The 26,886-nt window shown below is 46.9% G+C and overlaps 1 protein-coding gene across 1 annotated transcript in view; it reads right to left on the minus strand.

Moving 5' to 3' along the window:
- LOC139268859 (BICD family-like cargo adapter 1) overlaps positions 1 to 26,886 on the minus strand; it is a 114,355-nt gene that overhangs the window by 6,293 nt on the left and 81,176 nt on the right. The window contains exons 5-7 of the mRNA XM_070887644.1: positions 21,281 to 21,460; positions 7,768 to 7,986; positions 5,636 to 5,766 (exon numbers count right to left, since the gene is read on the minus strand). Of these exons, the coding sequence (XP_070743745.1) occupies positions 5,636 to 5,766; positions 7,768 to 7,986; positions 21,281 to 21,460 (530 nt within the window). The remainder of the gene's footprint in view (positions 1 to 5,635; positions 5,767 to 7,767; positions 7,987 to 21,280; positions 21,461 to 26,886) is intronic.

Genomic DNA, 26,886 nt, shown 5'->3' on the forward strand with positions numbered 1-26,886 from the left:
CATTTTTCAATCAAAAAGCTAAAAGTGGAAGTTCACTGAAATGTGAACAAAACATAACAGAAACTCCAACCTACTTACCAGCTCAAGGCTACCCTGCTCATTTTCTCAGCTGTGACTAGTTTGCAGATGCATTCCAACAATGGCAAATCATAACTTGAAGGACTACTTTAGACTCACTGGTGTTACTTTATAGAACAGTTTGAGAATAGTCTAAGAACTTTTGGAAAAAGAAAGGCCATGAAGCCCATCCCTTTTTTTGATAGATCTCAAAGCCCATTTACCTGCCTTCTCACCACACCCCACATTGCCCTCACTCTACAGAAATGCATCAAACAGTCTGTTCAACCGATTCAATTTGTCCACTTGAATAAACCTATCAGGTAACTTATTTTAAAACTCTACTACACTGGGTGAAAACATTCTGCTCAAAAATCCTTTTTGATGCTGTAATGCTCAAGCATTTAGTGAAGCAAGTTCAAGCACATTTGAAATTTGCAAAATAAACAGATTCCAGGAATACTGAAAGGAAAACAACATTAGCAGGACATAATGCGCAGTGTGAATGCCTGACTCCGATTCTGACCAGGAACAAAAGCATTTTCAAGGTACAGTTTCAGGACAGAAGCTGTCCAAGGCTGACCTAGGATAAGGATCAGTTTAATCTCAAAACCAGATTTTTCACTCACCCATTTTGTCCCTGATCATGTGGTTCCAACAGTTGCCCATGAGGACAGTAGCAGCACTCTAAAGTATCCCTAGAAATAGTACTCATATTTCACTATCGGTATGGCAAATGGGCTTTGTGCCCTATCATGCCTGGTATCTTTCAAATCCTGATTCAGTGAAAAGTAGAGAGATGAAAATATCCTGAACAGATTCTACAGATGGACCTAAATCGACAAAGAAAGCTCACTGGACTTGGTTTATGTCCTTATGGTAATCTGTAGAGTTCTCACTAAACTCTACTGTCCACATTTAATTGGGTCATTGCGATCCTTTCATTTAGGATTAAAATAAAAGACAATGTAGACTTTTTTTCCTGAAATATTCTAACCATTTTTGTCTCATCTATAGCATCCAATGCTGAAAGAATTTTGACACAAAATGTTTTATCCTGATACAGTCAGATAGTTTGTATGGGCTCAATTTTCCCCAACCCCTTTTTTCGGCGCACTTACCCTAGATGCGCCGACTTTGTGTGCTGGAAACAGCGCGGAAAAAATGTGCCCCCATCTTGGCTGCTCTGCCGAGTGCCCTGGGTCCTGGTGCGGTGTATATAGTGCAGTGCGGAACTACAGCCCTGCGCCGAAAAGAGTGCCGGCAGCTGCCCGCATGCACAGTGGTGTTGGGTCCGATGCGCGCGCATGCTCAGTAGCACTGAAACTTGGCACTCGAGCAGCATCACTTTCTCCCCCCCCCCGCGTCGATGGCTATGCTTCACCCGCCCCCCCCCCCCCCGTTGATATTGAGACTTGCATCGCTCGCTCTCTCTCCCCCACCCCCCACCGATGCTGCATTCGGTCGCTTTGCTTCCACACCCGCCCCGTCCATTTGCAGCCGTCCCTAGACGACTGGATTCCCAGTGCGCGTCTTGCCGCCCTTATCCCAGGCCGAATGGCCTCATGCACAGGCTGGCCCGCTGCCTTCCAGGGCCGACTTTAAAGAAGAAGGTAGGATTTACTTGATTTCGATTAGTATTTTAATTGTTTGAGCTTTTCGTTGCAATGTTTGGTGCTTGGTTATTTAGTTTCAGGTCCTCTCCAGTTCCCTTCCCTCCCCTATCCCTGGCCTAATGTCCGCCGATGTACTAATGTGCACCGCTTTCTTAACTGTCCGCAAGGTTTTTCAGAGCTGGCCACATACGCTGACCTAAGTCGATTTGGAGTAAGTTTTAGCTGGCCAAAGTGGCATAAATCGCCAAAACTGGCGTAAGTGTCTGGGAACGCCCCTTTTTGAAAAAAAAACTTAACTAAAAAAAATGATTTACTCTGGAGTAAGTTTATTGGGGCAAGTGGCGTTTTTTTTAAACTGATGCCAGAAAAACCAACTTACTCCAAAAAAACTGGAGCAAGTCATGGCCAAAATTGAGCCCTATATGACCAAGCTGAGGGTACAAGTGGGACTGACTGCCCTGGTGCAATCCATCTTCCCATTTCTTTCTTGTCTTGCCCTCATTTTCCCTTCTTACTTTTTCACTCAAAAAAAAGCATGGAATGAGAAAAGGTCATTCGACCCATCAAGCTTTCTCCTTCCAAATTTCATGTACCCAATCATGGGGTCTATCCCACCTGTTTAATCTTCAGAGATAGTCTGATATAAATATTCCATAATCACTGAATGTATTCTAGCAAAGTTCCAGAACATTTATTCATAGTCACACTCCAATGTTCAACATGGCATCCACAACAACCTCACAGCCTCTATCTTCCGCCAGTTATAGTAGCATATCATGCCCTGTCCTTTTAGTTTGTCATTACATTCTGTTTCCTGTGTTTTTAAAAACCAATTCCTATCCAGTTGTCCAATAGGATATTAAGTGGCCTAATTGGTAAAACAGTTGCCATTGAGTCAGCAGGTTATGGGTTAAAGCCTCACTCCAGGACTTGAGCACATAATCTAGGCTAATGCACTGTGGGAGTGCTGCAACATTGAAGGTGCTGTCTCTCAGATGAAAAATGCAACTGAGTCTGCCCTCTCAGCTGGATGTAAAAGATACATGATTCTATTTGAAGAGGATCAGAAGAGTTCTCCCAATATCCTGGCCAACATTTATCTCTCAATTAACACATCAAAACATGTATATCATTGCTGTTGTGGGACCTTGCTGTGCATAAAATGGTTGCTGTGTTGGCCTACAATAGTAACTACACTTCAAAAGTACTTAATTAGTTGTAAAGTGCTTTGAGGCATTCTAACGACATGAAAGACGCTATAAAAATTTTAATTCTGACTTCTTGCCACATACCTGCTATTCCAATACCATATTAAGCAGGGAAGTATTGGCTGGACTTCTGATGGGTGTGGATTGTGGTCATTGTGCCCATTCACAACACCCTCTAGTGGGAGGGGAGCAGAGCACCATGTATATTTACTTAATCTCATGTATGATGCTTGCTTCAACAGCCTTTGACTGCAAGCAAAATTTAAATATTAGCATAGAACAAATAAACCCATCTGTCATTTTCCATCATTTGAACCCTTGAGTCAGTCCTGTAGTGATAAGATTTTTAAAAAGCACTTACAAGCTGTCTCACTAATAAAAGTGACTGTCAACAGTCTCTATGCTCTTTAGATGAACACTGGCAGCAGTTTTCCCATTACCAATGTTAAACTCTCAAAGATAAATGAAGGAAGCCATTGGCCTATCTTTCTCCTTCTATAGGAACCCATGGCCCCCCATTGCAGCATTCAACTGTCTCCCGAATGATTCAAGAGATTTTCGCTCCACTACTTTACCTGGAAGGCCATTCCAGGTATTGCTTAATCTTTGTATTGAGGTGTTTCCTGACATCACTCCTGGACTTGTTCTGTCCGGATTCACATTTCGCTTTTTAAATACCAAATTAAATACCAAATCACTCCAGTCCTCAGCTGAAATCTCTGTATTTATGGAATTCCTCAGAAATAATTTTACTAGGGCTTCATCTCACTCATTTCCTCGAGGTTGCAGCCATCTGAACTGTAGACAGTTATTGCTTTGAGTCTGTTCCTACAGCATGCTTCACAGAGTTCTGTATAGGTCCGATTCCAGTTTGGCTGGATCTGACTATTAGCCATAGTGAAATGAATACAGGATTGAAGAACGAGGAATAGTTAACTGAATGATCCACAAGCAAAACATGAAAAGGGAGCGAAAAAAAATAAAGGGGAAACACAGCTATAAACAGGCACAAGTCAGAATAGAAGGGGATTGTAGTTTTACGCTTTGATATTCAAAAGTAAGCATTTTAATGATTGCGCAGGGGGTGGGGGAGGGAATAGTTTAATACTAAACTCTGCTTGGATCAGTTCAGTCTGCGCGTCATGAAGTCATCTCATATTTACCCCTTTATCCAGGTTACATTCCCACATTTTGCGTAGTCGCCCTGTGATGCACAGAAAGAACAGGAACAGTGTTTGTGTGGCTAGCTCCCAGGTCTCCAGTATTACTCCAAACCAGTTCCTAGGGATCATATGAGAGTGGTCCAAGAATGGCCATCCCTCCAATTTATTGTCTGTTCTCTGCATAACCACAAGGCTGAGATTGGGAATTTACAGGTGTGGGATCACAGACATTAATCTGCTTTGCATATCCACTCTGTTTTGATGCTTCAACATGCTATGTTATCTCTCCCACCTCCTATGATTATAATATAGGGCAGGGCTAAAGAATTGGTCCCTGGAGAGCTCAAAAGCTCAGTCACTGCCATTTATAGCTGATCAGTTATCCAGCCAATTAATAATCCAATTTACAACATCACTAATCCCATGAGCTTCCACTTCAGCTTTACATCTTTTCTGATAGGTTTTGTTAAAGACTTTTTGAATGTCAAAAGATACAAAAAAGTATGTTTATTATCTGTTTGGGGGAAAGAGTGAATATAAGGTTACTGAAGAAGTGTTGAATTTATTTCTCCTACACATTGGGCACCATCAGATCGGTTTGAAACTGACAGTTCAGAGAAGGTTCACTAGGTTGATTCCAGAGATGAGGAGGTTGACTTATGAGGAAAGGTTGAGTAGGTTGGGCCTCTACTCATTGGAATTAAGAAGAATGAGAGGTGATCTTATCAAAACATATAAGATTATGATGAGGCTTGTTGACAAGGTGGATGCAGAGAGGATGTTTCCACTGATAGGGGAGACTAGAACTAGGGAGCATAATCTTAGAGTAAGGGGCTGCCCATTTAAAACTGAGACGAGGAGGAATTTCTTCTCTCAGACGGTTGTAAATCTGTCGCTGCCTCAGAGAGCTGTGGAAGCTGGGTCATTGAATAAATTTAAGACAGAGATAGACAGTTTCTTAACCGATAAGGGAATAAGGGGTTATGGTGAGCAGGCAGGAAAGTGGACCTGAGTCCATGATCGGATCAGCCATGATCGTATTAAATGGCAGAGCAGGCTCGAGGGGTTGTATGGCCTACTCCTGCTCCTATTTCTTATGTTCTTATGTATAAATGGTCGTTAGTTGTAGATCTTCATTTCCTCTTCCTGGGATACATTTATATTCAGGTCTGCATAATTAGAGTTGTAGCTAGACAAATGCCTCCGGCATTATCACACTTAAAATCCAATAATATGGGCATATAGAAGAGATGACAGATAGAAGCTGTCAAGTCTCCACACTGGAGTTCCTTTTATGCATTTGTCTGGATATTTTGGCAGTTCATCATAGACTTATACAGATCACAAGCCATTTGAAATCGTACTGATATCAGTACAAAACCCAATGGAAAAAGGATGATTTTAATTCATGATATTGTAGTATTTGTTTGGAGAGATGGAGGGGGAAAGAGGGGGGTATGGTGTGATTCTGCCAAAGCTATTGTTGGAATGAGATGGATGTTGAGCTAGTCTTCAGCCACAAAATTAAATGTGTTCCATCTTAGCCAGGAGCTCCTCACAGCCTTTCAGGTTCTTCAGAGAAGTTTCTTACTTTGCTATGGCTTCATCCCGGTCGTTGAGAGCTTTCTGAAGCTGCTTGTCTTGTTCCTTGTCTTCAGACGTTACCTTGAGCTTGTCTCTCTCCTCTTTCATTGCACTCATTTCAACTCTCAGCAGCACCACCTGTAAGGACGACAAGTTCAGCAAGTGGGTACGTCTTATAAAATCAACCTAGTGACAGTATGCAGACACTACACCTTACACAGAGTAAATCTTGTCCCTAAACTGTAAATCAATGCTGGATTTATAAATTGGCTTTATCATACAGCTTTCTAAGTTGTTAGTATGGGGCTAGTGGCAAAAACTAGAAAAGTGACACTGGTGTGGTAGGAAGTGCCCTGGTGAGGTTTGGGCAGTATAGTGCGTGTTTGATTTTACAGCTCAGTTTGATTTTGCTATATCTGACCCAGGAGTGCTTCAAGATGACATTGGATACTTAAAATTAAAAAAATTGTTCCCCTCTTAAGTATTAACATCATTTGTGTTAATAAAAAGTGTGTGAAAAGCACGTCAAATTTCTACAGCCCCAAAAACATTCCACAACATAGCAGTTTAACGAGAGCGCTTCATTCCTGATACAGGGAGAGATGGGTGGCAGAGACCATGTATTTTGGCAACCACTGCTTTTGCTTCTAGAGCTACTATTATGTAGAGTGGGCAGTGAAATCAGGGAGTAGCATTGGTGTCAGGTTTTATAAAATTGTGCTGGAATTTGTAATGATGAAAAACGGGAACCTGATATGATCATTTGGCTCATGTTTGTTACTGGATTTGGAGCAAAAATCATTGCTCAACTCTTATTCTGTGAAATCTTTTTACGTGTAGGGGAGGGGGATAAATTGTGCTTATTATTTGGAATGCTTGCATGTGCTGTTTGTTGAAACTTAAAAATATTTGTGAGTGGAACACTTTCCATGAAAATAGTATGTCAGAATAAAGCATTCCTGGGTTAGATTGCCGTTTTGGGTGAAAAACGGTGAACCAGGAAATTCGGAGAAGTCTTGTGCTGGTGGTTTTTAAGTACCGCTGGGGAGCGGATTGCCGGCGTGCAAGACTTGAAATAGTGCTTCCGCCAAAAATTTTGCTCACAGCACACCTGTACTTAGGACGAAGAAAAAACTTGCGTTGCAGCCCTTGGAACAGCGGGAGGTATGAAGACCTGCAAAATAGGTAAGTTAAAGTTTTTATTTTTTAATTCTTTTGCAGCGATTTGATAGTTAAGTGTCTTGTGAATATTTTGTGATGTTTTATTTTTGTTTTTTGCAATTTTTGGGGGGAGTTTTCCGCCTTCTCAAGGCCTCTCTCGCAGCAGTATCGGCTTCGAAGAAAAATTGCATAAAATTCACAGTTTGCGCCACGAATCCTCATTTTTACCGCTGGGTGCATTGAGCCAAAATTTTAGGCCACGTAGCAGTATGATAGCGGTATTTTTTTCGCCAAAAATACCGCCATCATCAAAAACTGAATTTGTAGCCCATTGACTAGATTGGTACAAGTTGCACAAGCACAATGAAAATAGTTATACCATCATCCAGCAGAGATTATAGAATACCTTGTAAGTGTCGCACACATACACAGATGTACGTGTGAATCCATGGACACACAAAAAATAAAGTATAGAATAAGAAATGTCATGCCATGCATTCTACCCACAACTATTGTACCATTAGACTCCAAGGACAATTTGCACTATCATGGACTCTCCTAGTTACTTAAATTCCTGAAAAAAGAGAGAAAACTAACATTCCAGGTTACTGAGCAATATCAGTCTAACATTACCATCCATGTTGTTCAATCTGATCAGTTAAATTTCACAGATTACATTCTCAGAGACCCAAAATTATTTGATAATCTTTATCTGTACTTATACTAATATCCTTCAAATCTATTTTTAACTAGACGTTCACCCAGTCCTTTTCTGAAAGAGTTAAACATCACAGAAATAACTCCTTTGATGGGAGTCTGATAATCTATAGGGAGCTGAGCACATTGAATTTTGAATAAAAGGGCATTTAATACAGCCTGTATACACCTAGGATATGCCAGACTCTTGTTTGAGTTTGTGCAGTGTGTACAACTGTGACGCATTGGAGTTCTACTCGAGTTCATTACAAGCTAACATACCGTAGACTCATTTCCATCAAGAATGTTCTGGATCAGACGTTTGAGCTCGTGCAGTGCCGTGTGTAGGCTCCCTGTAGGGATATCTTTGGCAGAGGAACTGTCAGAGGATTCATCCATAGAGGAGTCAGTGGAAAGTGCAGAGTCTGTGATGTCATTTCCTCTCAGGTGTGAGCAAAGTGAGCGCACTTGGCAATAAGCCTCCCAGAGTTCTATTCTCAGCTGTGGTGAAAGAAGAACAATACTGTGAGTTTATTAGAAAAAAATACAGCAAGGTGACGGTATTATACATACAGTACATCAAGAAATTAGACAAAATCTGGACTTAGACACAATGCATGGCAAAAGACAGCTTGTCAATGCTCATGGAAACATCCAAAGCAACAACTATAGCCAAGGACCATGCATGGTAACTGTTATGTATGTAAACTTTACTAGTGTGCAAGACTTGCCACCAGGGGGTGCACCTGTTGGAGACCCAAAGCTCTCCTGCACACCCCGGGCAAGCAGGAATAAAAGGCAGTCTACCATGCTGCTTCCTCACTCTGGAATTACATTAAAGAGACCAAGGTCACAACAGTTTGAGCTTACAGTATACTGTCTTGTGGAGTTATTCTGAACATAACAATTGGTGACAAGTAACAGATCATAAACTTTCACGTGGTTATGACTGCCATTGGTATTCTCTGGTATTTGTTGAGGGTGCTGATTGGGAAGCTTGCGTTGAGCATCTTGACCAGTACTTCGTGGCAAATGAGCTGGATAAGGACAGTAATGCGATCAAGCGCAGGGCAATTCTCACCATTTGTGGGTCCACGATAAATGGCCTCATCAAAAATCTGCTAGCACCGACAAAACCAACGGACAGGACATATGCAGAGTTGTGCACGCTGGTTCGGGGACACCTCAAGCCAAAGAAGAGCATCTTAATGGCCAGGTAGCGCTTTTATACGCACCATCGCTCCGAGGCGAGCTATGTCGCCTTACGGGACCGTGCGAATTTGCTGAATTTTTGAGGGAAATGTTGCGGGAATTTCTCATGCTTGGAATCGGCCACGAGGTCATTCTTCGCAAACTGCTGCCTGCCGAATCCCTAGATCTGAGCAAGGCCATCACGATAGCCCAGGCTTTCATGTCCACGAACGATAACACTAAACAGATATTTTTGCAGCATCGAAATTCACCGGCAAGTACTGTGCATAAAATAACGTCTTCAGCAGGCAGAACTGTACATGACAGGGCCTACACGCCTGCAAAGGCCAGACCTAGGATGACTCAGAGTCCGCAGTGGGGCATGAATGCGAATCCATTAATATGTTGGCGCTGCGGGGGTAATCACTGGGCCCATCAATGTCGATTCAAGCACCTCGTGTGCAAGGGCTGTGGAACAATGGGGCACCTCCAGCGAATGTGCAAATGTACTGCGACTCACCACGTGGCAGAGTCGGCAGAAGATGACCGATCCAGCACGGATCATGCTGAATGAGCAAGAGAGGCAACTCAACCCGAGGCTGAAGAGGAAGTGTATGGGATACACACCTTCACCACCAAAAGCCCTCCGATAATGTTGAAAGTCAAATTAAACGGCATTCCAGTTTCAATGGAATTGGACACGGAGGCGAGTCAGTCAATTATGAGCCAGAAGGCTTTTGAGAAACTGTAGGGCAACGAGGCACAAAGGCCAAAACTAAGCCCGATTCACACCAAGCTGCGCACTTACACCAAAGAGCTCATACCAGTCATTGGCAGTGCGGCAGTTAAAGTATTGTACGATGGAGCTGTGGATTGTACCAGGCGATGGCCCAACGCTGTTCGGCAGAAGCTGGCTGGGAACAATCCGATGGAACTGGGACGACATCAAAGCACTGCCTTCGGTGGATGATGCCTTGTGCGCCCAAGTGCTAAACAAATTCCCGTCATTATTTAAGCCAGGCATCGGCAACTTCACAGGCGCCAAAGTGCAGATCCATCTAGTCCCTGATGCATGACCTGTTCATCACAAGAGCGGTTCCATATATGATGCGAGAGAAAGTCGAGAACAAGCTGGACAGACTTCAACGAGAGGGAATCATATCGGCAGTAAAGTTCAACGAGTGGGCCAGTCTAATTTTTCCGGTGTTGAAAAACGATGGGACGGTCAGAATCTGTGGGGACTACAAGGTAACGATCAACCGAATCTCGTTACAGGACCAGTACCCACTACCCAAAGCGGATGACCTGTTCGCAACGCTAGCAGGGGGGGGGGGGGGAAATCATTCACCAAGCTGGAACTAACCTCTGCTTACATGACACAGGAGCTGGCTGAACCTTTGAAAAAATTGACGTGCATCAACATGCACAAAGGACTATTCATATACGACAGATGTCCTTTTGGGATTCGCTCGGTGGCGGCCATCTTCCAGAGGAACATGGAAAGTCTGCTGAAATCGGTTCCGCGCACCGTGGTGTTTCAAGGCGACATCCTGATCACTGGTCACAACACCACCAAACATTTGCACATCCTGGAAGAGGTTATTAAGCGACTGGAGAGAGTGGGACTCAGGCTGAAACACTCCAAGTGTATTTTCCTGGCGCCAGAGGTCGAATTTTTGGGGAGAAAGATTGCGGCGGCAGCATCAGACCCACGGACTCCAAGACGGAAGCCATCAAGAATGCACCCAGATCACAGAATGTGACGGAGCTGCATTCGTTCCTGGGACTCCTCAACTATTTTGGCAACTTTCTACCGGGGTTGAGCACTTTGCTGGAACCCTTGCATTTATTGCGACGCAAGGGTGACGACTGGGTTTGGGGTAAATCTCAAGAGACAGCCTTTAATAAGGCCAGAATCCTGCTATGTTCTAACAAGTTACTTGTATTGTATGACCTGTGTAAACGTTTAGTACTAGCTTGTGATGCATCTTCGTATGGGGTCGGTTGTATCAGGCAAACTGCAACTGGTTCCATATGCATCCAGAAGTTTATCTAAGGCTGAAAGAGCCTACAGTATGATTGAGAAAGAAGCATTAGCATGCGTATATGGGGTTAAGAAAATGCACCAATACCTATTTGGATTCCGGTTCGAGCTCGAAACCGACCACAAACCGCTCATTTCGCTATTCTCAGAAAGCAATGGTGTTAACATCAATGCTTCATCCCATATCCAAAGATGGGCACTAACATTAACTGTGTATGACTATGTAAACCGCCACAGACCAGGCACTGAGTACTGTGCTGATGCCCTCAGTCGGCTACCATTGCCCACCACCGGGGTGGAAATGGCGCAACCCGCAGACTTGCTTCTTGTAATGGATGTTTTTGAGAACAAGGGGGTCACCCGTCACGGCTTGCCAGATCAGGACCTGAACTAGCCAGGACCCTGTGTTATCACTAGTAAAAAGCTGTGTCCTTAATGGGAGCTGGTCGGCTGTTCCCGGGGAAATGCAAGACGAAATTAAACCGTTTTACCGACGCAAGGATGAAATGTCCATCCATTCGGATTGTCTCCTATGGGGAAATCGCGTGGTTTTGCCAAAAAAAGGCAGGGAAACGTTTATACGCAACCTACACAGAAACCACCCAGGCATAGTCATGATGAAGGCTATCGCCAGGTCGCACGTTTGGTGGCCAGGCATTGATTCGGAATTGGAGTCATGCATACACCAATGTAACACTTGCTCACAGTTGAGCAATGCACCAAAGGAGGCCCCACTGAGTCTGTGGTCATGGCTCTCCAAACGGTGGTGCAGAGTCCACGTAGATTTCGCTGTCCCCTTTCTAGGAAAGATGTTCTTTGTAGCAGTGGACGCTTACTCTAAATGGATTGAATGTATAATATTATGTCATGTACGTCCACTGCCACCATTGAAAGCCTCCGGGCCATGTTCGCCACCCATGGTTTGCCCGACATCCTTGTTAGTGACAATGGACCATGTTTCACCAGCTCAGACTTCAACGAGTTCATGACACGCAATGGCATCAAGCATGTCAAGTCTTCCCCATTTAAGCCTGTATCCAATGGTCAAGCGGAACGTGCAGTCCAAACTATCAAGCAGAGCTTGAAACGCGTGATGGACAGTTCCCTGCAGACCCGGTTATCTCGGGTTCTGCTCAGCTACCGGACGTGACCCCACTTGCTTACTGGTGTTCCCCCTGCCGAATTGTTAATGAAGAGAGCACTCAAAACCAGGCTCTCCTTAGTCCACCTAGATCTCAATGATCATGTAGAAACCCGGCGTCACCGACATAAAGTGTACCACAATCGCGCGGCTGTATCGCGTGACATTGAGATTAATGACCCTGTGTTTGTTCTTAATTACTTTCATGGTCCCAAATGGGTTGCTGGCACTGTTTTAGCCAAGGAGGGGAATAGAGTGTTCGTTTTTAAACTGTTGAATGGGCAAACGTGCAGAAAGCTGTTGAAGCTTTCGAAAGCGAAGGCTCACCTGTGACAGCCCGTCAGATTAAACTCTGGACAAATAAAGACCCGCTACTGTCTTTAGTTAAGAAATGTATCCTGAATGGGACTGGGCAGCCACGTACGGAGCATGCCCTGAGGAATTTAAACCGTTTCATAGGCGCAAGGATGAACTCTCGATTCAGGCCGATTGCCTACTGTGGGGAAACCAAGTAGTCATGCCCCAGATGGGCAGAGAGGTGTTTATCATAGAACTTCACAATGAGCACCCGGGCATTGTCATGATGAAGGCAATTGCCAGGTCACACGTTTGGTGACCAGGGATAGATGCAGACCTGGAACTTTGTGTTCGCAGGTGCAACACGTGTGCTCAGCTGGGCAACGCACCCAGGGAAGCCCCCCTTAGCCCCTGGTCCTGGCCCGCCAAGCCATGGTCACGCATGTGGACTACCCAGGTGCTTTCATGGGAAAAATGTTTTTGGTTGTAGTAGACGCCTACTCCAAATGAATTGAATGTGACATTTTAAATTCAAGCACATCCTCTGCCACTGTAGAAAGTCTACGGGCAATGTTCGCCGCCCATGGTCTACTGGATGTCAGCGGCAATGGCCCGTGCTTCACAAGCACTGAATTCCAGAACTTCATGGCAGGCAATGGAATCAACCATGTCAGAACGGCACTGTTCAAGCCGGCCTCTAACGGCCAGGCGGAACGAGCAGTGCAGATAATCAAACAGGGGATGCTCAGAATCCAAGGGGGTTCCCTACAAAGCCTCCTGTTGGCCAATAGATCCCGACCACACTCGCTCACAGGGGTTCCACCCGCAGAGCTGCTAATGAAAAGGACGCTCAAAACCAGGTTATCCCTTATACACCCTGCTATGAAAGAAATTGTTGAGAGCAGGCGTCAGTCACAATGTGAATACCATGACAGGAATGCGAGGGCACGATGTATTGATGTCAATGACCCTGTTTTTGTCCTTAATTACGCTGCAGGGCCCAAATGGCTTGCAGGCACTGTGATTGCCAAAGAGGGGAATAGGGTTTTGGTAGTTAAACTTACCAATGGACAAATCTGCCGCAAACACGTGGATCAAACTAAAAGGAGGTTCAGCAACCCCATAGAAGAAACAGAGGAAGAACACGACGTAGAGTTTACTCCACCACAGGTGACCGAACACCGGAACCAAGTGGAGGAGAGTCCAGTAACTGTGGGCAGTCCGGACAGGCATGAGGCACCGCAAACAGCAGACACTCAGGCCAGCGCCCAGCAACCGGAGCCCCAACTCAGGCGCTCTACATGGGAGCGTAAACCACCAGAGAGACTTAACCTGTGATCCCATTTGGGGGGGGAGATGATGTCATATATTCAACTATCATTGTAACCCATGTATAAGCTGACCTAAGTTGTACACTTTGAGAACATTGACCACAAGGGGTGAACTTGTGGGAGACACTCCTAACCTGGACTTTCAGGTATAAAAGGGGAAGCTCCACCCACCTTCATCACTTGAGGTCTTGATAATAAAGGTAACTGGTCACAGAGTGACCTTCTCTCAAGTATAGGCCTCGTGTGCATTTATACTGTATAGTAAGGACATATCACTTGTCATATTTTTTCATGGCCTCTTTTTGCTTTCCTAATTTCCTTAATTTCACCCCTGCACTTTCTATACTCTTCTACGCTTTCTGCAGTATTGAGCTCATGATATCTGATATAGGATTCCCTTTTTTTAACCTTATCTTACCCTGCATCATCCAGGGGGCTCTAAATTTGGCAGTTCTACCCTTTTTCTTTGTGGATAGATGTTTACCCTGAACTCCATGTACCTCCTACTGCTCTGGCACTGATTTACCTTTCAAGTAAATGTTTCCAGTCCATGGCTGATCATCGTCCTCAACTCCACTTTCCCGCCCGATCTCCATATTCTGTGATTCCTCTAGAGTCCAAAAATCTATCTATCTCAGCCTTGAATATACTCAACGACCCAGCATCCACAGCCCTCTCGAGCAGAGAATTCGGAGTGAAGAAATTTCTCCTTATCTCGGTTTTAAAGCGCCTACCCCGTATCCTGAGACTGTGCCCCCTAGTTCGAAACATTCCAGCCAGGGGAAACAACCTCTCAGCATCTACCCTGTCAATCCCCTTGTATGTTTCAATGAGATCACCTCTCATTCTTCTAAACTCCATAGAGTATTGGCCCATTCAACGCAATCTCTTATCATAAGACAGCGCTCTCATCCCAGGAATCAATCTAATGAACCTTCTTGTACTGTCGCCAAGGCAAGTATATCCTGCCTTAGATAAGGAGACCAAAACTATGCACAGTACTCCAGGTGTGATCTCACCAAGGCCCTGTACAATTGTAGCAAGACTTCCTTACTCTTATACTCTAACCCCCTTGCAATAAAGGCCAACATGCCATTTGCCTTCCTTATTGCTTGCTGTACCTGTACGCTAGCTTTGTGTTTCTTGCATGAGGACACCCAAATCTCTCTGAACACCAACATTTAAAAGTTTCTCACCATTTAAAAAATATTCTGTTTTTCTATTCTTCCTACCAAAGTGAATATCCCTTTGCATCTTACTTAGTCTATCTATATCCCTTTGCAGTCTCTGTGTTCTCCTCACAGCTTACTGTCCTACCTAGCTTTGCAGCATCAGCAAACTTGGAAATATTAAACTCGGTCCCTTTATCAAGGTCATTAATATAGATTGTAAATAGCTGAGGCCCCAGCACTGATCCTTTCAGCACTCCACTGGTTACAGTTTGCCAACCAGAAAATTATCCATTTATCCCTATTCTCTGCTTTCTATCCATTAACCAATCCTCTAGCCATGCTAATACCTCCAAGCCCATGAGCCCATATCTTGGCGGATGGGATAGCAGCTCCCTAGGGAGCTGTCCCCGAACATACCTTCCTTTGGCCATCTGCTGCCATCCTTCACCTCTCTCTCCTTCAACCTCTACCCCACCCCCATCCCCCCCACTGTTTAAGCCCTCGCTGCCCTTAACTTAAACCCCCCCTCCCAAAAAGTATTTTCCTACCCCATAAAACAATGCTGCAAGGGCCCACTGCCCATCCCCCAATCACAACTTACCTTCCAGAGCGACCTCCTGCTGCCAAGTCCCTCCCTCGCTTCTCGCTCCCCACTGGCCGACTCAGCTGCTTCAACCGATCCCCGGCGATGAGCCTCCGACCAGCTCCAATCACAGGTTTAGGCCCTACCTTCACTCCTCGCCCTCACGCATGGGCCTTCCCCCCTTCGGACCTTCACTCCACTGGTGACGTTCGGGCCTTCACTCCACTGGCGACGTCCGGGCCTTCCTCCCACCGGCGACGTCCGGGCCTTCCTCCCACCGGCAACGTCCGGGCCTTCCTCCCACTGGCGACGTCCGGGCCTTCCTCCCACCAGCGACGTCTGGGCCTTCCTCCCACCGGCGACGTCCGGGCCTTCCTCCCACCAGCGACGTCCGGGCCTTCCTCCCACCAGCAACGTCCGGGCCTTCCTGCCACACACCGGACGTTGGCCCCACTCAATGGCAGAGTCTCTGTCGTGGTGAGCACAAATGGTTGTGGCCACTCTGACCTCTCCTCCTTCCACAAAGTGGACCTCTGACCATCCCAATGCCTGCCCTCAGCCAGGCCTCTTTTCTCACCACCTCACTGAAGGACGCTGCTCAGCGGCTCACATCCCGCCGTAAGCAACTAGGCTCATACAGTGCAGCGCCTGGAGTCCAGTCATCTTGGACCCCCTTGCAACTGGACCAAGACCTTGCTTTGCTAAGCCCGTGTGATAGCCAGTGTGCAACAGCCACCCCACATTAAAAGAACTTGTGCACAGGCATCTTCCACCCATCAAAATAAAGTTCGGGACCTGGAACATCAGGACCCTCATGGACAACTCCAACAGCGACACAATGGATCACAGCACTGCCAGCGTTGTCTGGGAACTTAGACGCTTCGATGTCGACATCGCTGTCCTAAGCGAGACCCGGCAGGCAGGGGAAGGCCATCTCAAAGAACAAGGTGGAGGTTACACCTTCTTCTGGAAAGGCAAACCAGAACAAGAACGCTGCCTCCATGGAGTTGGCTTTGCCATAAAGAATGAACTGGTTGACCGCCTCAGAGACTCCCTCTATGGGATCAGCGAACGTCTTATGACTCTCTGGCTCACCCTATCCCGGAACCAGCTCGCTACAATTATCAGTGCGTACGCCCCAACACTCGACACAACAGATGAGGCCAAAGAGGTATTCTACTTCAGCCTCGAACAATTCCTGTCCCGCATCCCTATGGACGACAAACTGATCCTCCTCGGCGACTTCATTGCCAGAGTCGGTAAAGACAGACTTCTGGGGAGGCGTAATTGGCAGAGAGGGGGTAGGGAAAACCAACTCCAGCAGTACCCTGCTCCTGATAAAATGCCTAGAACACGACTTGTCATCACCAACACCTAGTTCCGCCTCAGACGGTTGAAGGCTGCACTGTCGCACTGGAGGCGATGTTGAATCTCCGCATCAATGTCTGCCTTTGCTGATAAAAGGCTCCCGAGATATGGGAAATGGTCCACATTGTCGAGGGCCGTGCTGTGAGTCTTGATGGATGGAGGGCAATGCTGTGCGGCGGGAACAGGCTGGAAGAGGACCTTTGTCTTACAGATTTTAAGTGCAAGGCCCATGCTTTCATATGCCTCAGTGAATATATTGACAATATCCTGGAGTTCAGTCTCAGAATATGCGCAGATGTTCTTTGAGTTTCAACGCAAAAAGCGTGAAGAGGTCAAGCGCAGACAGCAGAAGGAGCGCACGGCAAACTAGCCCCACTCATCCCCTCCCTCGATGAATGTCTGTCCTACCTGTGACAGGGTATGTGGCTCTCTTATTGTATTGTTCAGCCACCAGAGAACTCACTTTGGGAGTGGAAGCAAGTCTTTCTCGATTCCGAGGGACTGCCTATGATGATGAGTTCCGCCAGAGGGATAAGCACAAGGTATCGTGGCAACATTCTCGCTCTAAGCACTGGCACCTGCTTGACTACATCATTCGAGCAAAGGATCACAAGGACGTGCGCATCACCCACGCCATGACAGGAGCCGACGACTGCTGGATGCACCACCGCCTAATCCGTTCCATCATCAACATTATTATAGCCCCAAAGCGATGACAGCAACAAAAGCAATACCGCAGAAAAAATCAATGCTGGGGCACTCAAAGAGCCAATTAAGAGAGCTCTATATAGCCAGTGCCTCACTGCCAACCTGGCGACCCTCAATGACCGAGACGCAGCGTAACCACAGCGCTTGGTCTCTCCTCAAGGCCATCATAACCAGTGCCTGCGAAGAGACGCTTGGTCACTCAACCAGGAAACACCAGGACTGGTTTGATGAGAATGACCAGAAGCTAATAAACCACAAGCGCAGGACATTTCTGAACTTAAAGCAACAACCAAACTCAGGAGCAGCAAAGCAACTCTACAGACGGCTGATGGCTGAGGTCCAACAAAAAACCCGTGACCTAAAGAATAGATGGAGAAAGCACAGGAGATTCAGCAGCTGGCTGACAGCCATAACGGGCGAGGATTCTTCACCGCAGTCAAGTCCACCTACAGCCCAAGCACCCAAGGCCCCACCCCACTGCTGGCCAAGAATGGGGAGACACTCATCAAGGACACCTAGGCAGTCAAGTCCCGCTGGAAGGAGCACTTTGAAGATCTCCTTAATTGAGACTCTGTCTTTGACACAAGTGTCCTCGACTCCATTCCACAGCATGCTACCCGCCACCATCTCAGCAAAACCCCAGCCCTGCACTATTGTGTTCCCAACACAGATGAGACTGCACACATGGAGGTTAAAGTAACAGTGACCTTAGTGTTTATTAAGACACTGCAGAGTGAGGAACAGGCCTTAGGGGTCGGCTTGTATACAGTGCTCCCAAGGGATGCTGGGATCCCTTGGGACTTCAGGGGATGCACTCCCTGGTGGCGGAACATGGGAGTGCATGCTTTACAGTTACACAACATGCACGAAGTAGAAAAGGCCATCCGTCAGCTCAAGAACAAGGCATCAGGAGCAGATGGAATCCCTGCTGAGGCCCTAAAGTATGGCGGAGAAGCACTATTGACATGACCTCATCTCTCTCATCTGGAAGGAGGAGTGCATGCCTGGAGATCTCAGAGATGCCGTAATCGTGACCATCTTTAAAAAAGGGGACAAGTCCGACTGCGGCAACTACAAAAGAATCTCCCTGTTGTCAGCCACTGGGAAAGTCATCGCTAGAATTCTCCTCAACAGTCTTCTCCCTGTGGCTGGGGAGCTCCTCTCGGAGTCAATGTGCGGATTCCGTCCGCTACGGGGAACAACGGACATGATCTTCATGGCACGACAACTGCAAGAGAAATGCAGAGAACAGCACCAATCCTTGTACATGGCCTTCTTTGACCTCACAAAGGCCTTTGACACTGTTAACCGCGAGGGTCTATGGAGCGTCCTCCTCCGTTTCGGCTGCCCCCAAAAGTTTGTCGCCATCCTCCGCCTGCTCCACGACGGTATGCAAGCCATGATCCTGACCAACGGATCCACCACGACCCAATCCAGAGATTATTACCCTTGAGGTTCTGCTTATTAATTTAGACCCCAACTCCTCAAACTCCTTTAGCAGAACCTCATACTTAGTTCTACCTATGTCATTGGTTCCAACATGGACCACAACAACTGGATCCTCCCCTTCCCACTCCAAGTTTTTCTCCAGCCACGAGGAAATATCCTTAACCCTGGCACTGGGCAGGCATCAGAACCTCAAAACTCCCTGTTGCGGCTGCAGAGAACAGTATCTATTCCCCTGACTAAACCTGTATTGAACCTTGGCTAGACCACACTTGGAATGCTGCGTACAATTCTGGTTGCCTTATTATAAAAAGGATGTAGAGGCACTGGAGAGGTGCAAAAAAGATTTATAAGGATGATATCAGAAATGCGAGGGTAGAGGGAAAAGATGAACAGGCTGGGTCACTTCTCATGAAAAGAGAAATTTGAGAGGTGACCCAATAGAGATCTTTAAAATTATGAGAGATTTTGATAGAGTAGATACAGAGAGAATATTTCCACTTGTGGGGAAGAGTGAAACTAGAGGCCATCAATAGAAGATAGTCACCAAGAAATTCAATAGGGAATTCAGAAGAAACTTCTTTATCCAGAGAGTGGTGAGAATGTGGAACTCACTACCACAGGGATTGGTTGAAGCAAATAGTTGTAGATGCATTTAAGGGGAGGCTAGATAAGCATATGAGGGAGGTGATAGAATTAGATGTTGAAAGACGGGAGGAAATTCAAGTGGAGCATAAACGTCGCCGTGGACTGTTTGGGCCGAATGACCTGTTTCTGTGCTGTATATCCTATGTAATCCTATGTAATTGTTTACTGACCTCGTGTTAAAATTACCCAGTTATAATATGTGTTGCAATAAATTAACTGCAAGTAATTTCAAATTGTTAATCATAGAACTGGTATTATTGATAAGGGATGGTGTTACATCTTTGCACTGAACCTGGAGCAGTGACTGACATATCCAGAGATGCAATTACACTCAGTGAGACCTTAATTATTTCCTTGGATTCTGGAATTCAGGGCTGTATTATACGAAGATGCTACTTGGTCACAACATGCTGCTTAAATGATCAAATAGGTAGATGTTAAAAAGATATTTAAAGGTTGGGAGAGAGAGAGAGGCTATGAGGCAGAGGGGTTTAGGGAAGGAATTTCCGAGCACTGGGTCGATAGTTGAATAATGTGCCACTGATGGTGGTATGGAATGAGGGGTGATACATCACCATCATAGGCAATCCCTCGGAATCGAGGAAGACTTACTTCCAGTCTAAAAATGAGTTCTTAGGTGACTGAACGGTCCAATACGGGAACCACAGTCTCTGTCACAGGTGGGACAGACTGTTGTTGAAGGAAAGGGTGGGTGGGACTGGTTTGCCGCCCGCTCTTTCAGCTGCCTGCGCTTGATTTCTGCATGCTCTCGGCGATGGGACTCGAGGTGCTCAGCGCCCTCCCGGATGCTTAGGACGGTCTTTAGCCAGGGACTCCCAGATGTTGCACTTTATCAAGGAGGCTTTGAGGATGTCCTTGAAACATTTCCTCTGCCCACCTTCAGTTCGCCTATCGAGGAGGCTTTGAGGGTGTCCTTGAAACGTTTCCTCTGCCTACCTTCAGTTTGCCTGCCCTGTAGGAGTTCAGAGTAGAGCGCTTGCTTTGTGAGTCTTGTGTCAGACCTGCGAACAATGTGGCTCACCCAGCAGAGCTGGTCGAGTGTGGATCAGTGCTTCGATGCTGGGGATGTTGGCCTGGTCAAGGACGCTAACGTTGGTGCATCTGTCCTCCCAGGGGATTTACAAGATCTTACGGCGACATCGTTGGTGGTATTTCTCCAGTGATTTGAGATGTCTACTGTATATGGTCCACGTCTCTGAGCCATACAGGAGGGCGGGTATCACTACAGCCCTGTAGACCATGAGCTTGGTGACAGATTTGAGGGCCTGATCTTCGAACACTTTTCCTCAGGCGGCCGAAGGCTGCGCTGGTGCACTGGAGGCGGTATTGAATCTCGTCGTCGATGTCTGCCCTTGTTGATAACAGGCTCCCGAGGTATGGAAAGTGGTCCACATTGTCCAGAGTCGTGCCGTGGAGGGGTGATATACAGGACATAGGGAGGCTAGAGTTAAACTTAGGACAGGTCACAGAGGTAAGGTGGTTCAAGGCCACTGACCGATTGGTAGCTGAGAACTATGATTTTGAAATCAATGCCTTGGGGGATAGGGAGCCAATGCAGACTGGTGAGAATTGGAGTGATTGGTAAATGAGACTTTGTGTGAGACAGTGGAACTATGGATGAGTTGGGAGTTTAGGGTCTGGTGAAGAGGCATTAAAAAAACCAAATCTGGAGGTGACAAAATCATAAATAAGAGTTTTGGCTGAAATGTGCAGTGAACAGAATTGGATGTAAACGGTCTTGGAGATGACCAGGATATTGGATTGAGCAAAACATGCAGGCTTAATTGTCCAGAGATGAATGCCAGTGGCTGTATACATATGTGGTCTCGCTGTGCATTTGTGTACCTGTTCTCTCTCTTGTTCCAGCTCTTCTGCTTCCATGCTCTGCTCAATTTCAGACAGTAATGAAATACTTGTTGGGCTCACACTGTGTAGACTCATCTCCTCGTTCATTTCATCCACTTTCACTTGAAGTTGCCGGTGAGACATCCGTACTTCATGGAGTTCTAGCTGGTTCTGCCGTAACTATGAGACCAGAGCACAAGGCATAATATTAAAATTATTCCTGCATAAAAAGATGACTGAGCCAATCCTGTTCAAGATCACATCAAGCCAAGCCCGAGATCCAACTTTGCCATCATAGATACTAGGCCTTCCCTTACCCCAAAACCCAGGACAAGGTTTCAGTAACAAATACATCTTTATGCAGATGTCATGCTTCCAGATGTACTATTACAGACAACACATCATTAATCATAGTACAACTGATTTAGCATGGTGCAAGTTCTAGATTTACCACTTGTAGTGCGATCAGCTGCCCGGCTACAATAATTTTGCATAAAAAGTGCAGAAGGCAGTGGAAGTGTTACTTCAAGCAGATCTAAGTGATAATTACTTGTCCCATACCTCTCCAACACCAAGACCATCTACTTCCACCTCCGTAACATTGATCATCTCCGCTCCGCCTCAGCTCATCTCATGCCTTTGTCACCTCTAGACTCAACTATTCCAAAGCACTCCTGGCCAGCCTCCCACCTTGCACTCTCTGTAAACTTGAGCTCATCCAAAACCCTGGTGCCTGTATCTTAACGCGTACCAAGTACCATTCACCCATCATCCCTGTGCTCGCTGAGCTCCCGGTCCAGTAATGCCTTGATTTTTAAATTCTCATCCTCGGTTTCAAATCCCTCCATTACCTTGTCCCTCCAACATCTCTGTGCTCCTCCAATTCTGTCCTCTTGTGCATCCCCGTTTCTCTTTGCTCCATCATTGATGACCGTGCCTTCAGCTGCCTAAGCCCCAAGCTCTGGAATTCCCTCCCTAAAACTCTCTGCATTTCAACCTTGTCTCCTTTAAGATGGTCCTTAAAACCTACTTCTTTGAAAATCTTTAGGTCACCTGTCCTAATATCTCTATGTGGCTCGGTGTCAAATTTTGTTTGATAATTGCTCCTGTGAAGCTTCTTGGGATGTTTTACTACGTTAAAGGTGCTATATAAATGCAAGTTGTTGCTGTTACAAGAAATCACTTGCTTTGCTAATCAGGTGGTAGGTTATGGATTCTAACCTGAAGGCAAAAGGGGTCTCGTGTATTTGTATTTATCATCGTCATAGGCAGTCCCTCGGAGTCGAGGATGACTTCTTTCCATACTAGAAATTAGTTCTCAGGTGACTGAAGAGTCCAATGCAGGACCTACAGTCTCTGTCACAGATGGGACAGATGGTGATTGAAGCAACATGTGGGTGGGATGCCTGGGTTGTCACGCGCTCCTTCCGCTGTTGACGCTTGGCTTCAGCTTGCTCTCGGCAAAGAGACTTGAGATGTTCAGCGCCTTCCCAGATGCCTTTCCTCCACTTTAGGTGGCCTTGGGCCAGGGATTCCCAGGTGTCAGTAGGGATGTTACATTTTTTTCCAAGGAGGCTTTGAGGGTGTCCTTGAAGCATTTCCTCTGCCCACCTGGGACTCGCTTGCCATGTCGGAGCTCCGAGTAGAGCGCTTGTTTTGGGAGTCTCGTGTCAGGCATGTGGACGATGTAGCCCATCCAATGGAGCTGATCGAGCGTGGTCAGTGCTTCGATGCTGGGGCTATTGGCCTGTGTGAGGACACTGACATTGGTGCGCCTATCCTGCCAGTAGATTTGCAGAATCTTGTGGAGGCAGCGTTGGTGGTACTTCTCCAGTGTTTTGTGGTGCCTACTGTACATAGTCCATGTCTCTGAGCCATAAAGGAGGGCGGGTATCACCACTGCCCTGTAGACCATGAGCTTGGTGCCTGTTCGAGGTCCTGGTCTTCAAACACTCTCTTCCTCAGGCAACCGAAGGCTGCACTGGCACACTGAAGGCAGTGTTGGACCTCGTCCTGATGTCTGCCCTCGTTCATCAGTCTGTGTACATTCAGAGGCGGAACTCCAAGTCACAGTCAACATCTTCACTGAGGCATACGAAAGCATGGGCCTTACACTAAACATTCATAAGACAAAGGTCCTCCACCAGCCTGACCCCGTCACACAGCACTGCCCTCCCAGTCATCAGGATCCACGGTGCAGCCCTGGACAACGTGGACCACTTTCCATACCTCGGAAGCCTATTATCAAAGACAGACATCGACGACGAGATTCAACACCGTCTCCAGTGCGCCAGCGCAGCCTTCAGCCGCCTGAGGAAAAGAGTGTTCGAAGATCAGTCCCTCAAATCTGCCACCAAGCTCATGGTCTACAGGGCTGTAGTGATACCCGCCCTCCTGTATGGCTCAGAGACGTGGACCATATACAGTAGACATCTCAAATTGCTGCAGAAATACCATCAACAATGTCTCCGCAAGATCCTGCAAATCCCCTGGGAGGACAGACGCACCAACTTTAGTGTCCTCGACCAGGCCAACACCCCCAGCATTGAAGCATTGGCCACATTCGACCAGCTCTGCTGGGCGGGATACATTGTTCGTATGCCTGACACAAGATTCCCAAAGCAAGCGCTCTATTCGGAACTCCTACACGGCAAGCGAGCCCAAGGTGAGCAGAAGAAATATTTCAAAGACACCCTCAAAGCCGCCTTGATAAAATGCAACAAACCCACTGACACCTGGGAGTCCCTGGCCAAAGACCGCCCGAAGTGGAGGAAGTGCATCCGGGAGGGCGCTGAGTACTTTGAATCTCTTCAAGAGCATGCAGAAACCAAGCGCAGGCAGCGGAAGAAGCGTGCGGCAAATCTGTCCCACCCACCCTTTCCTTCAATGACTATCTATCCCACCTGTGACAGAGACTGTAATTCCCGTATTGAACTGTTCAGTTAGCTAAGAACTCATTTTTAGAGTGGAAGCACCTCGATTTCGAGGGACTGCCTATGATGATGATCACAGTAGGATCCCGAGGTATGGAAAATGGTCAACGTTGTCCAAAGCCTTGTCGTGGATTTTGATAACCGGGGGGGGAGCAGTGCTGTGTGGCGGGGGCAGGTTGGTAGAGGACCTTTGTCTTATGGATGTTTAATGTAAGGCCTATGCTCCCGTACGCCTCAGTGAAGGTGTATGTTATGTATGTAAACCTGTAAATACCATGTCTAACCACCAGAAGGCTTATCCCCTGGAGTCCCAAGGGATCCCACAATCACTTGGGAGCACCTGTATATAAGGAGGCCTCACAGGCTGGAGAGGCACTCTGAGATCTGTAATAAAGGACTGCGGTCACACCTTACTTTGAGCTTGCAGTATCTGGTCTGACTCTTTATTCAAGACACAACAATTGCCGACGAGATACAGATGACGTACCCCACTGCAACAATGTAGAGAACCGTGGGCATCCTGGAGAAATTTTCGGAGGGAGATGATTGGGAAACCTTCGTGGAGCGACTCGACCAATACTTCGTGGCCAACGAGCTGGAAGGAGAAGCGAACGCCGCCAAACGAAGAGCGATCCTCCTCACCGTTTGCGGGGCACCAACATATGGCCTCATGAAAAATCTGCTCGCTCTAGCGAAACCCACAGACAAGTCGTACGATGAGTTGTGCACACTGGCCCAGGAGCATCTAAACCCGAAGGAAAACGTTCTGATGGCGAGGTATCGGTTCTACACGTACAAGAGGTTTGAATGCCAGGAAGTGGCAAGCTACGTCACCGAGCTAAAGCGCCTTGCAGGACATTGCGAATTTGAAGGACACTTGGAGCACATGCTCAGGGACTTCTTTGTACTTGGCATTGGCCATGAAGTAATACTTCGCAAACTTTTGACTGTAGAGACTCCAACTTTGAGTAAAGCCATAGCGATAGCCCAGGCGTTTATCGCCACCAGTGACAATACCAAACAAATTTCTCAGCATACGAGTGCTGCTGCAAGTACTGTTAACAAAGTAACGTTGTTTTCGAATCGAAATGTACAGGGCAGCACTTATATGCCTGCAGCTGCACGTCCGCAGATGAATCAGAGTCCACCATCCAGGGTGATGAATGCAAGGCCATTAATACCTTGTTGGCGCTGCGGGGGTGATCATTGTTTCCATTCATGTTGCTTCAAAGGATACGTTTGCAAGGACTGTGGAACAATGGGACACCTCCAACGAATGTGCAGGCAAGCTGCAAACCCTGCTAATCCTGCAAACCACCATGTTGCAGAGGACAGATCCACAGTGGATCATGACAAACCAGAGCCTCAGATCGAGGAGGCAGAGGCATATGGAGTGCACACATTTACCACAAAGTGTCCCCCCAATAATGCTGAAGGTTGAATTAAATGGACTCCTGGTGTCCATGGAGCTGGACACAGGCGCAAGCCAGTCCATAATGAGTAAAAAGATTTTCGATAAATTGTGGTGCAGCAAGGCCTCAAGGCCAATCCTGACTCCCATTCGTACTAAACTGAGAACTGATTCCCGTAATCGGCAGTGCTACCGTAAAGGTCTCCTACAATGGAGCGGTGCACGAGTTACCACTCTGGGTGGTACCGGGCGATGGCCCCACGCTGTTCAGCAGGAGCTGGCTGGGAAAGATACGCTGGTATTGGGACGACGTCCGAGCGTTTTCATCCGTCGACAACACCTCATGTGCCCAGGTCCTAAATGAGTTCCCCGCGCTGGTTGAACCAGGCATCGGGAAGTTCCAAGGAGCAAAAGTGCAGATTCATTTGATTCTGGGGGCGCGACCCATCCATCACAAGGCGAGAGCGGTACCTTACAGGATGAGAGGGTGGAGATTGAGCTGGACAGGCTGCAACGAGAAGGCATCATCTCGCAGATCGAATTCAATGAGTGGGCCAGTCCAATTGTTCCAGTGCTCAAGGGAGACGGCACCGTCAGAATCTGTGGTGATTACAAAGTAACTATCAATCGTTTCTCACTGCAGGATCAATACCCACTACCGAAGGCAGATAACCAATTTGCGACACGGACAGGAGGGAAACGTTCACGAAGCTGGACATGTATAAGGGCTGGCACTGTTCCCTTCATTTTTCCTGCAGCTGTCGCGCTGCAAAAATCATGTCCGTTGTGCCCTGTAGAGGACGAAATCCACACTGCAACTCCAGGAGGAGCTCCCCGGCCACAGGGAGAAGACAGTTGAGGAGGACTCTAGCGACAACTTTCCCAGTGGCTGATAACCAGTGGCTGTAGTTGCTGCAGTTGGAGTTGTCCCTTTTTTTAAAGATGGTCACGATCACTGCATCTGAGGTCTCCCGGCATGCTCTCCTCCTTGTAGATGAGAGAGATGAGGTCATGTATTCGCGTCAACAGTGCCTCTCCGCCATACTTCAGTGCCTCAGCAGGGATTCCATCCGCACCCATGTTGTTTTTAAGATGTCTTAGGGCTTTTTCTACCTCCTGCAGTGTTGGGGTCTTGCTGAGGTGGTGGCGGGTAGCATGCTGCAGGATGGAATAGAGAACACTCAAGCGCAAGGTATTCTTGGACTGGAAGCAGCAACACAACTTGAGGGTTAGAAAGCAGACGTCTGAATTTTTATTTATAG

The sequence above is a fragment of the Pristiophorus japonicus genome, chromosome 8 (assembly GCF_044704955.1).
Source record: "Pristiophorus japonicus isolate sPriJap1 chromosome 8, sPriJap1.hap1, whole genome shotgun sequence".
In the NCBI taxonomy this organism is placed as follows: Eukaryota; Metazoa; Chordata; class Chondrichthyes; family Pristiophoridae; genus Pristiophorus; species Pristiophorus japonicus.